The 12,458-nt window shown below is 41.6% G+C and overlaps 1 protein-coding gene across 2 annotated transcripts in view; it reads left to right on the top strand.

Moving 5' to 3' along the window:
* Positions 1-7,319: 7,319 nt before the first annotated feature.
* The window catches only part of MITF (microphthalmia-associated transcription factor), a 200,513-nt gene continuing 195,374 nt past the window's right edge, over positions 7,320-12,458 (top strand). For both annotated transcript variants that reach the window (XM_004675981.2, XM_004675980.2), the window contains exon 1: positions 7,320-7,435. In XM_004675981.2, the coding sequence (XP_004676038.1) occupies positions 7,332-7,435 (104 nt within the window). In that variant the 5' untranslated portion in view covers positions 7,320-7,331. The remainder of the gene's footprint in view (positions 7,436-12,458) is intronic.

The following is a 12,458-nucleotide window of genomic DNA, read 5'->3' as shown; positions in this document are numbered from 1 at the left end:
CCCCCCACCATTCTGCTCCTTGGTATAAATATCCAACGTTTCCTTGCTGTCTATATTCAGGGTTGAACCTAATCTCTTCCCTATGGTAATCCCCATTGTGCTGTACAGTTCCCCTAGATTAAGCCTGATTTACCATTCTTTACCAAGTGTCAAAATATTTTTTCTTCAACAGCGTTTAACAGCGTTAAACTACCCTCAAGCCCTGATCAGCCTTTAACTCTAGTGAATTTTCACTTGCCCTATTGCAAACAGTTGTTCTTGAGAAGCAACAGAATTCTGTTCCCAGTTTTTAAAATCACCCTCCAGATCTCAGTCTATGCCTAATCTCTTTGTGTTACCTTTTATTTCTAGATCCACACTTCTCAGACTTTGCATCATATTCTTTATTAATCATTCTCTTTTTATCTCTCTTCCAGCCTCATTTTGGTACCTCCTCTTTGTTGTGCTGTCTTTCTGCCTGATGATATTACTCCTTCAAGCTGTAGTTCTAAAATGTCCAGGTGCAGAGTACTAGCTGGGAGCGTGCTAGAAAGGCAAATTCTCAGTCCTTACCCCTTGGAGATTGTGACTTAGTTGTTTTCATTCTGGACTTGGAAACCTGAATTTTAAGTGGTACTCACATCATTCTGATGGACAGTTTTAGACTAACGCTTTGAGAACGGTGCGTGACGTCCCTCTCCTCTCCTGTCTCCAGCAGCTCTGGAAAACTGCATTGTGTCAGCACTTACAATAATAAACTGTGTAGAAGACCAAGAATCACAGGCTCCCAGAGGAACATGATCGCAGGGGGGCTGGTTCACGGGCATAGCATTTGTGAAGTTGCAGGTGACATTTTGAAGATATTCCTATTTTTTGTTAAGCATGTGTACAATTTTCATCAGATTCTGAAAGAAATCCACTATCCAAAAAGTTGAAAGGGCTAAAAAAAGCCACTGAGCAAATTTAGACCTTGAAAATTATCTTCCCACTTGACATGTTTCAAATGTGAACTTTGCGCAGTGTAGCATGATTTCTTCAGGCCTATGTCTCAGCATGTAATCTGCTGCCTTGGCATTTATAGGAAGAACATAATGTTAGGAGGACGGTACAGAGAACTTGTCTATTGACCACCTTGACCTCACATCCCATCACCTTTGCCCTTAATATTCTTTGTTATTTTTTTTTTTTTTAAAGATTTATTTATTCATACAGAACTGGGGTACAGGCCAGAGGCTCAGGGGCGGCGAGAGGCTTCACCAGAGACAGAGTGGGGAACAGAACAGGCAGATGGTCAAGGTACACTGCTGAGGGGAGCAGCGGGCGGGTCAGGAGAGGTCTGGCTCGCCATGTGGTCTCCTCCGGGGCAGGCGGCAGGCGGGAATCGAACTCATACGGAAGTGGCTTCAGATTCTCAGTGCTGTGCTTTAACCCGCTGCGCCACCAGGGAGGGCCAATATTCTTTGTTATTTAAAATATTCTTCATTTGGACCTGTCTCACCTTTTTTTAGGTAAGTGAATACCCTCAATTCTGTTCAGTCCTGTGCTTTTGAGAATACATATCAAATAAGATAAACAAGAGTTGAAATAGATGATATACTTTTAAAGATATATCATAGATGATATAATTTTTGGACTATTATACACATAACTGAATTTATTGGTGACAGAGGGGTTGCATGATAGTTTCTTTTTTTTTTTTTTCCAGTCTCTAGAGTGATGAGAGAGGGTACTGAATGGCTGTGGGTGATCAGGATTCCTCGCAATTTGACCTTTGGCACAGAATCGTCATTGATTTTGCTGGTGAAATCAACCCTTGATGTTGGATTAGAAGATAACTAAGGTAGTCTGGACATTGATGGATCCATACCAGTAGTGGGTGGTTGTGGATACACCCAGTTCCCAGAAGTGGCATTTTGACAGTTGGATATTGTGACCAGTGACAGAGGTGCTGTGATGTTATTGATAGGAAGGTGGTGCTGATGGTAAGGTGAAGACTAGCCCAGTTCTATGGCATAAATTTTAGAGCTGTTCCTAGTTGCAACTGCTGTGCTAATTTCTCCTGCCCTTCCTGATGGTCTGTGAGCTACACTGTACACTTTCAGTAATTTCTGCCTAAATCAACTACAACCAGTCACTCTTGGCACTTCCCTCCAAACATATCACATCCCATCTTGCCTCCATAGCTTCCTTATCTCCTTCTCTTTTTTAATAGGATGCCTTTTAATCTAATGTTATCAGCAGTTGTACCCCATTATATCATTATGACAATTTATTTCTCTTCTATATTTTTTGGGGAGCCTTTATTCATTCATCCTTTTTCAAAATTATACACAGAATAGAATAGCAAACTTTCATGCACAAAAATAGAGAGAATAGTAAACTTCTATAAAATATCACCTAGTTTCAACATTTCATTGTTCATGTTTCATCTTTCCTTTTCCACACTTATTTGAAAAGAAGAGGAATAACTCCCAGATATTGTATCATCTTATCCATAAATACTTTTTATGTATCTCTAACAGATAAGAACTTTAAAAATTATGTTAAGAACGATACCAGGATCACACTTAATGAAATTAACAATATTTCTTTAATATTATCCAATTCAGCCCAAGTTCAGACTCTCGCAGTTTCCTCCAAAATAAACTCACACAATGTATTCATTTGAGTGATATGCCTTTTTTTCCAATTCATTTAAAAAATTGAGATAAATTCATTCACCTAAACAGCAAATTAAATCTTAAATGTTTTAAAATCCAAAGTAGTTCCCTCTTCCTCTTTACTGGATACCACTTATTCTTTGAAGAATTTCTCAATGTCTTGCAGAATTTCTCAATTCCTGGGTTTGTCTGATTGCATCCGCAGGAACTATTAACATGTTCCTCCCTCATTTTTCCCCTTCCTGTAAATTGGTGGTTTGCTTTAGGGTCTCAATTAGATTCAGTTTTCATATTTTTTTAACCCTAAATTTTTCCTTTAAGCAGAATCTTTTAGTCACACATCTGACAAGAATTTCTCGCTTCAAATCTATCCCTGCCTTCAGTGGTTTTCCCTTTCTCAAACACCTGTAACGTTTAACTACCACTCTCCATATGACATCATTTTAATTTCTATTCATAAAGATGTGGCAATGGGGGCTCTCCCTGGTCACACAACAGGTTAGAATACTGTATTATGAAGCTCTCCGAAGCCACTTCTGCACGAAGTGCAGCCACTTCCTGCCAGGGAGCTGATCCACATGGCGTGGCAGACCTCTCCTGACCCACCCTCTGCCACCCTCAGCAGTGTACTTCAGCAGTCTGCCTGTTCTGCTCCCTGATTTGTCTCTGGTGAATCCTCTCACCTGCCACACCTCTGGCCTGTACCCCAGTTCTGTAAGCACAAATAAATAAATCTTAAAAAAAAAAAGATGTGGCAATGTTCTAAATATAGGAACTACATATGGCTTGTCACTGCTATTTCCCCCATATTTAGCACAAAAGTTGTCTAGTCCATACACCCACTATCTATTGTGTAACATTTGTTGATTTATATGTGGTTTCTTATTGTGCTTCAAGTCTTGATTAAATCCCTGGACTGTGGGCTCTTGAGGGCAGAAAGTCAAATACATTCTTATAGCTCATATACCTAACACGATGCCATGTTTATAACCAATATATGTTCAATGCATATTAACATGTGGAACCTTGTCTATCTAGCCGTACTGTATTTATGCTACCTCAAATAATAGGTACTTGTGACAAGTATGTCTAAAGAAGTAAAGTATTAAGTAAATATAAGTAATGCTATTAATGATAACAATCATAATCTTCAGCTATTGTTTTTGTGCTTTTAATATGCTGTCTTCATATGTCTTGAAATGTATGAAGCAGGCCCTCCCTGGTGGCTCAGCATGTTAGCACACAGCACTGCGAAGCTTGCCCCAGATACCTGGGTGTGAGTTAAATACCCTGCCCAGAAAGTGACCAATGTGGCACAGCAGATTTCTGTCTTGCCAGCTGCTCCCCTCAGCAGTGTATCAAAGATCAAAGGTCTGCTTCCCACTCTGACTATGATGAATCTTCTCACCGTCCCTACACCTCTAGCCTGTATCCCAGTTCTGTATGCATAAGTAAATAAACCTTAAAAAAGAGAAAGAAATATAATTGACTTTTTTTTTGGAAGAGATATCTATTACAGGGTTTAACTCATTAAAAGAGTTCATATATCAGGTCCATATGTCAGGTGGCTAGCTTTTTGTTATGTAATTTATTGACATGGTAGTCCTTTGAAATTTGTCCTTTTAAAGTAGTGAAAGTTTTTAAGAGTGATTACTCAAGACATTTTTTGATTCTAAGTGATCAAAGCCTAAATAAACACAGTTCTAGCTAAAACAAAAAAAAAAACAAAAAAAACCCTTTTCGGTTCATATATTCTGAAAACCCAAAAATATCTGGTTTCAGGTATGGTTTGGTCAAGGAATCAAGGAATCAAAGCTTTTATTAGATTTTTTTATTTCTGAGATTCGCCTGTTACTGTTTCTTTTTGACTGCAGATCTCATTCTCATTCTCATTTTTGATTAGCTTCTCTATGTGACCATCAGGAAACTTAGTTTTAAGTTTCTTTCCATCACTTTTCTTTGAAAGCTTAGACAGTCTTTCCCAGTTGCTATAGCAGAAATGTCCCAGAAGGAATTCTTTTTGTCATGTTAGGGCTCTGTCTGACCCTAGAGACCCTCACTGTGACTAAGGAAATGGGCTCCAATTATTGGTCAGGATTAGGTCACTTACTTACATTGGGTGGCAGATTCCTGAATTGAGTAGGGTGAACACAAGAAAAGGTGTAGGGGGAAAAAATAGCAGTGACCTGTGTGTGTTTCTGGGTGGTCTCTGTTCAGAGCTCTGTATCCTAGGGCTTTCTCTGGAAGGTCCGCTTAACTGAAGGTAAGTTCTGAGGTCTTCAGTATCTTCAGTAATATATATATATATATATATATATATATTTCCTTTGGTTTGTTTGGTCTCCAAAGTCTAGCAGGTCACATTTTGATAGAATGGATGACATAATGGACTTTTTCATTATGGTTCTAAAGATGTAAAAAGTATAATTTTAACATAAAGTCCTGTTGACCTTCAGAGGGACAATAGACTCAAAATATGAACACAATCTTTTTCACATTTATCTTTTTCTGGGAATGCATCCACAGCTTTCCTCAGATTAAAAAGCTCCTTGAGACCAAAAGGTTAAAAAGACTCAGGTGTTTATCAAAAGGGGTAGCAGTGTGAAATATGGCCAAGAGAGCTTGTCATTGTGCAAGATGTATAGTGTCTTTTGGCCTTAAGTGGCTATAATACCCCCAAGTTATTATGATAATCAACCTCTTTTCCCACATTCCAAGAACAAGTTGAAAATCAAGATGAGATAGGAGTCCAGACTGAATGTGCTCTTCATGCTTTACCTTCCTTTTCTGGCGAAGTTATAACTTTTACTTTTAGCATCTAATTTCTGAACGTCTATCTATCAAAAAAAAATCCATCAAGGATTCTGGGATCTCATATTCAGTAAGTCCACAAAAGTCCACTTTTCTCATGTGTTTAGATATTTTGTCATATTTAATGTTGCAATGAAGAAGCTAAAAATAATATTCTGGGGATTAAATTTAATTGTGGGATTTAGGTACTTGTTACTGTTACATGGTATTCCAGCTGTAGTTACCAACTCTAAAAGTTTCCAACTCTAAAGTCAATCATCCCAACTAGAGATCTGATGTAAAATTAAAAATGTGTAGATAGCCAACTCCTGGGATATATCCAGCTTTTATTCTGGCTTTCTTAGAGTTTTCTTCTATTATGATCATTTAATCATTTAGTTTATTACTTCTGAAAGGAAAAACTTGCAGCTGAAATGTTAGTTTGAAAGAGATATCTTTAAAATCTATTAAACAAAAGAATGACCACTGAGCATCACTTTTATAAATTACATTTTTTCTTGCATTTGACCTTGCAATATTTTAAAAAACAGGTTTGTTCATCCTTTCTTTTATAAATGAAGAAAATCGAGATTCTTATAGTCTTACATCATTGTTCATTTTTTGTGCAATATTTTATTTATTCCCTCATGTGTAGTCTCTGTAAGTCTCCCTCCACCACAGCGCCCTGACCATAACCACAATTTATTTTGCTCTTCCTTCCCGGGTTTGCGAAAATTGCGGCTCTTTAGGGAAGGACTGAAGATGTAAATTTTGGGTCTTTTAACTTTAATCGCAACCGTTTAGCTCTCTACTGCCTCCTTGATGCCTAACGATACTTTTAGAAGCAGGAATGCATCCTCCTGGAACCATTCAGTGGGAAGGACTGGAAGTATAAACGTGTCGCGACCGATCTTGTTATTCTGTTACCTGAGTGCCTGAGGCTGGAGGTTGACACTTGTATTATTTATGTACCCGGCAACTTTACTTATGAAATATCAGGACAATCTTCTTTGAACTTCCAGCCAACTGAGAAATTAAAAGCAGACAGTGAGGACGCTGTTTTGTAACTTTGTGCTTTTTAATTTAACCGAACCTTTCAAGTGCTGCTTTAGATTAGAAGTGTCTAATTGGATAAAGGGAAAGACCCACTCAGCTGAATATGAAGAGTATTGCAAAAGCCCAGACTGACTTATAGTAAAGGAACGCATAAGAACACTTTCTACAATAACGTCTTAATTACAAAGTGAAGGAAAGTTCCTTCATTCTGTTCCAATCTGAGAACAAGTTGAGATGTCGCAGCAGCGCTAGAGAGCAAAGGAGGTCCTTTTAATTTAAGGGAGACTTGAAGGCTAAAACTTTCTAGTGTCAAAGCCTTTACTTTTTTTTTTATTATATTTTAAAATAAGAACTTGTGTCCTCGTAAATATCTGAACTGGGAGAAAGGATGCCGTAGGAGAGCAGGACAGAGTCCGTTCTTATTAATATTGAAAAGCCAAGTCTGTACCCTTGAGCCTAGTGGGGAGAGAGCAGAGAGAGAGGAGCTGCTGACATTGACAATGAATCCAAACAGGAGTTGCACTAGCTGTGTCCACCACGTTGCCTCTGTTACCGCCTGGCCTTCTGGGAGCTGTAGTTTTTTGGGGGAGTACTTCCCCTGGCAAGTCCAGAATGCCCCGCCCCAGCCGAACTACAGATCCCAGGCTGCGTAGGCCTCCGGCCCCTCCCGCGCGGGTGCCAGTGTAAACTCGCCGCGCCGGGGCGGGCAGCCGCGCGCGGACCAGCGGTCTGAGCTCGGTACTGCGCGGGGGCTCACGGCTCGGGGGACCCAGGCCCGGCTACCTTCCCTCGGCGCGCCGCCTCTGTTCTCACTTTCGAGTAGTGAAAGGACTAGAAGCGGGAGCCATGCAGTCGGAATCGGGTATCGTGCCGGATTTCGAAGTCGGGGAGGAGTTTCACGAAGAGCCCAAAACCTATTACGAACTCAAAAGTCAACCCCTGAAGAGCAGGTGAGTGGTGACAGCTGGAGGGAGGCGTTGCAGACGGCTGGACTGCCCCGCGCCTTCCACCCTTGGGCGGGGTGAGCCGGTCGCTTGGCTTTAGGACAAGGACCCCGTGCCCTTGCCTCGGGGCAGAGGGCGAACTGCCCCCCGCAGTTGGGGGCCGCGTCCTCCAGTCCCGTGCGCTTCTGAGTGTCTTCACCTGCGCGCACTTGGCGTGCTTAGCCGGCTGCCCGGGAGCGCCTGCCGGGGCAAGGGGATCCTGGGCTGGGGATACCAGCTGCTGAGACAGGGTGGGGGCAGGGGATCGATCCGGCGCGGAGGTGGGGGAGGAGGAGCGCTGGGTCGGGACGTTGTCCAGGTGGAAGAGGGAAAAGGAATTTCTAGTGAACCCTGTTTTCTGAAGATCCCTGTGGGCTAAGGACTCTGAGAGCTAGATATTGGGGTTGATTGACGCGACGTGCGAGGGAAGCTATTAGCTTGTCAGTTGGCGCCTCTTAAGAGTCTGGCAGTCCCGCCCCTCAGGGAAGACCCGCCCCAGGCCGCCCCAGGTGAATGTTTCCTGGGACCCGCCTCTCACCTTTTGGCAGCTCCTGGGTGCTGGAGGGCCCGAAACGGGAGGAGGGGGCGGGAGGGGGGAGGGGGCAATGGGTGGGCGTGCCTCCTCTTCCAGATTTTACTCTGGGTCTTGAAGACCAGTTGAAACCCAGGCCTGCGACTTTGGGACTGTCAGGTATTGGGAGTATCCCTGTTTGTTAGAGACACGTGTTTAATTTGCTGGGGATTTCAAAACTTTTTATGAGAGAAGTGAAGATACTCCCTTGTCTGGTGCCCCACCACTTCCAGTGTCCATTTCTTTCCCTGCAAACCTCCCCACTGGTCTGTTAGAGTGGGTTGGTATCTTTCTCTGCTGAGGTCACCCAGATTCTTCCAATGTTTACTAAGGGGGGGGGGGAGGAGGGGTGGTCTTTGAGGCTGAGATAGTAGAGAAGTGTTTATTTCCTCCCCTCTAAACTGTAAGCTAAGAGAGGGCTACAATTGGCAGCCTTCAGTGCTTCTGTCCATGGCAAACCTTCCTGCCTGCTCTCACAGTGCATAGGGTCTGGCTGGCAGAGAGGGCAAGAATCCTGAAAATGGGCATGAATGAAGAAGGGCAATTGAAGAGGCAGTGAGGTGGTGTAATCTTTGCTTCTGGGGTGTTAGGGGCTAGTACTTGCTTGGGTGGCCACTGGAGCCACTTCCTTCAGACTATGTCACTCTGAATCGAAGTTAGGGAAGAAAATCTGAAGCAGCCTCTTTGCAAATCTTCAGGGAGATTGGAAGGAAACCTATGCAGTTAGACACATAAAACCCGCCTTTAGTTGGTGATTTCTCTTCATAATGGCTGTTTTGTGTATGAGCATAGATTGTGTTTGTTGGGGGTTGGGGGTTTTGAGTAATATTGTGTAAAGGGTATTGTTGGTTATGCTCATTGGGGCTTTATCTGCATTTGGTTGAAGGGACCAGTGTTTTACCAAGCAGCCTCAGTTTTTGCTTCTATAAGCAAATGCTTACATGACCAGAAAGAGGGACTGTGTGTGCGTGCATGCACATAGCCAGAAAGAAATGAACTAACTGGACTGTTTGGAACATTTTTGATGGTAGCTGATACATAATATTAAATGAGTTTGAGAGTGATGAAAATACCATGTGGGAAAATCCAAATGAATGTGATGAAACTCATGTTGAAGTATTTGGGCCTGTTTTTTTTCCCAGTCGGCAAAATATTACTTGCAAGCAGGGTGAACACTCAAGGGTAGCTAACTAGCACGTGTAAGGAAAAATGTGGGTAAGTGGGAAGAAAGGGCTTCACACGTGTAAGCTAGAAACAGGTGCAGGACAGAACCGGTATGGAGAGGAAGGCTAAATTAAAAAAGTTGTTGTAAAACTTGTCTGTGGAGCAGACACATGCTCTTTGAAATAAACCAGTTAAATAAAATCTGTGAATAAATATATGGGGTTGGGAAAATTTCCCTATACTGTTTTCCACAGTTGTCTAACGTATTGTCATCGACATCTGTTGTGTGACTTTAAAAAGGGCTACACGTTCAAGTTTTCTTCATTTCTTTTTGTCTTAAGTCTTTGTCTCATCTCTTGTACACTGGATGGAAAAAGTTGAAGTTGAAAGACTTAAGACTGCTGAAGCCATTTTCTCTCTCAGTTGTAGTCTCTGGATTGTCTCTCTCTCTTTTTTAAAGATTTATTTATTTATACATACAGAACTGGGGTACAGGCCAGAGGTGCGTGGAGGGGGGTGAGAGAATTCACCAGAGAGACAGAGTAGGGAGCAGAACAGGCAGATCAACTGAAATACATTGCTAAGGGGAGCATCAGATGAGTCAGGAGAGGTCTGCCATGCCATGTGGGTCACCTCCCAGGCCAGAGATTGAACTTGTGCTGCAGTGGTGGCCATAGCTTCACAGTGCTGCACTTTAATCCATTACATCATCAGGGAGGGCCCTGGATTGTCTCTTTAACAGGTGAAAATATGTCTAGAATTTGCCCACTTATCACCAACTCCTCTGCTACCCCATTGGTTCAAACTACCAGCGTCCTCACTTGGATTATTGGTCTTCTACCTTTTACCCTTACCTGTTTTTAGTGCTTTTACAACCCAGTAACCATAATGTTCCTTTAAAAAACTGATTCTCAACCAGGGAGTAACTTTGTCCCTCACGGGTCATTTTGGCTGTGTCTGGGTGGGTATCTGGAGTGGGTTTTTGATTGTGATGATGGAAGGAGATTGTTTTTGGCCTCTAGAAAGCTGTAAGTCAGGCATCCTTCCAGATATTCTCTGGTACAAGTGCAGTCCGCTAAATGAATAATTGCCTAGCCCCAAATTATCAATAGTGCCAACAGTAAGAAACCTTGCTTTAAAACATGTCATATCTTGCAATTCTCTACTCAAAACCCTTCAGTGGCTTCTAGGTTCAGTAAAACTTGCGATCCTTAAAAATGACACAAGGCACCCTATGTAGGTTCAGGCTCCTTTTCTTGCTGCCACTCTGCTCCAGCTAGACTGGTTTCTTCCTGTTCCTGGAACTCTTGGGTCTCTGTATGTTGCACTTGTTACTCCCTCTTGGAGAGCCATTTTGCTAATTCCCCCAACTTCAAGTCTTCTTTTAATGTCATTCCCAAGCCTACCTGAGCTGTGCTGTTTATGACTACTATTCCTTCAAATGCTCTGCTTCCTTGCCAGGCTCAATTGTTTCCAAAACACTTACAACCTATTTTATAACTTTTTAGCATATTATGTTTATTACAGGTTTTCCAAACTAGACTGGAAGTTCCAAAGGAACAGGGATTTCTTTCTGTTCCTTGTTTACTGTTGTGTCCCCAGATCCCAGATCAGTGTTTCTTTATTGGGTTGCCATTGACATTTTGGGCTGGATAGCTCTCTGTTGTGGGTCTGTCCTGGGCATTGCAGGATATTTAGCTGCAGTCCTGGATTCGACCTATTAGTAGCACCCGTCCTCCAGTTCTCACAACCAAAATTGTTTCCCAGCATTGCCAAAATATTCATGGAGCAGAATCTTCCCTGTTCAGAATGACTGACCTTGAATAGTACCTGGCACAATACTGATTTGTTTTTTGAATACCCTCAGGATGAGCTGCTGGGTCTTGGTTTTTGCATTTGATACTTTTTCTTTTAAAATAAGCTACTGCCAGAGTCTTTCTACATTCTTCATCCTCTAAGCTCAGCTATGCCAGTGTTTGATGAAGAAGGATACATTAGGAATGGAAAACTGTTGGATTTAGATTATGTAAACTCCATTCTGGTCATTTAATTAACAAAACTATGTTATAGGAAGTCTTATACTGCAAGAAAATGTAATGAATAATTGTTTTCCCCAACAAGGTGTTTGAAACCTTTGTGTCTTCAGAGAATGAAATCTTATTGGTGGGTCACCTTATTGAAGTCAGAGGTGAACCCAGAATTCACAGGTTAGAGTCACATCAGGCAGGCAAGGAGTAGAGAGGAACTTTGTGTAGGTCCTGGGACTGGAAGGCAATGTTATAACCTGGTAGCTTCTCTCAGGTTCATGGGTAGCTTCTCTCAGGTTCATGGGCCTTTTGTTTAGTTGCTGCTAAATTGTGACTTTGTAGTTGCAAATGTCCTTTTCCTGGACAAGCTTCATACTCCTATTTCTTCTCAGACTATTAGTAATGTTTTAGACAATGGTTACTTAACTCTTTGCAAATTAGAAATGGGAATGAAAGCGAGTATTAGCTTCATACAGGCAGGACAGGATGTGGCACTGCTTCCCAGATCTTAATTCGCAGAGAGGTGTGGAAAGTGCTTGCATGTTTGGGGTAAAGTGAGAAAGACAAGGACTGTTGTGACATGTGCACACTCATACACACTTCTTGAGGTGTAAGGCCACTGCCATTTCTTGAATTCTTCCATTTTCTTTTCTTTGCTTTCTATTAAAACATGCCTTCTTTTATGAAATAATAATCCATTCTTGGCAAAGCAAAACTTAATTACTTTTTGGTTTATAAAAGTTTTCTTGATTCTTCTGGTATGTCTGATCTGCTGGTAACCTCTAAGAGGGGTTATTAAAGTGATTGTTCTGGTACCACTCTCTGTCCCTCTTTGCCTGAGTGAACTCTTATTTCAGTTTCCTCATCAGGCATTGGGGGGAGGTCTGCTTCCTGAAGTTTTTAACTAACTGTAGAAAAGGATGAATTTGGTGCTGGGCACATAATTAGTGCTCAGGAAATGTTAGCAGATGTTGTTCTTGCTATTATTTTCTTTTTACTTAATTCTGTCATATCAGAATGTTTTTGTGTTTCTTTGACTCGATTTCTTCTGGTAGGCCAATTGCATTATGCAATAAGATCTCCCCAATTTTTTGCTTTCCTCCTGATAAATTTCTGGCATTTGATATTTTTGGTCCAACCCATAACAATTTATGTTCCTTAAAAAAAAAGTATCATAGTATACATAAAAATTCCTATTCAGCACCTCTCTATTGAATTCTAGTTTATG

This window comes from Condylura cristata, unplaced genomic scaffold (assembly GCF_000260355.1).
Source record: "Condylura cristata isolate star-nosed mole 26May11 unplaced genomic scaffold, ConCri1.0 scaffold00004, whole genome shotgun sequence".
Classification (NCBI taxonomy): Eukaryota; Metazoa; Chordata; class Mammalia; order Eulipotyphla; family Talpidae; genus Condylura; species Condylura cristata.
The sequence above is the reverse complement of the archived record's forward strand: the minus strand, read 5'-3'. Positions and strand labels throughout refer to the sequence as shown.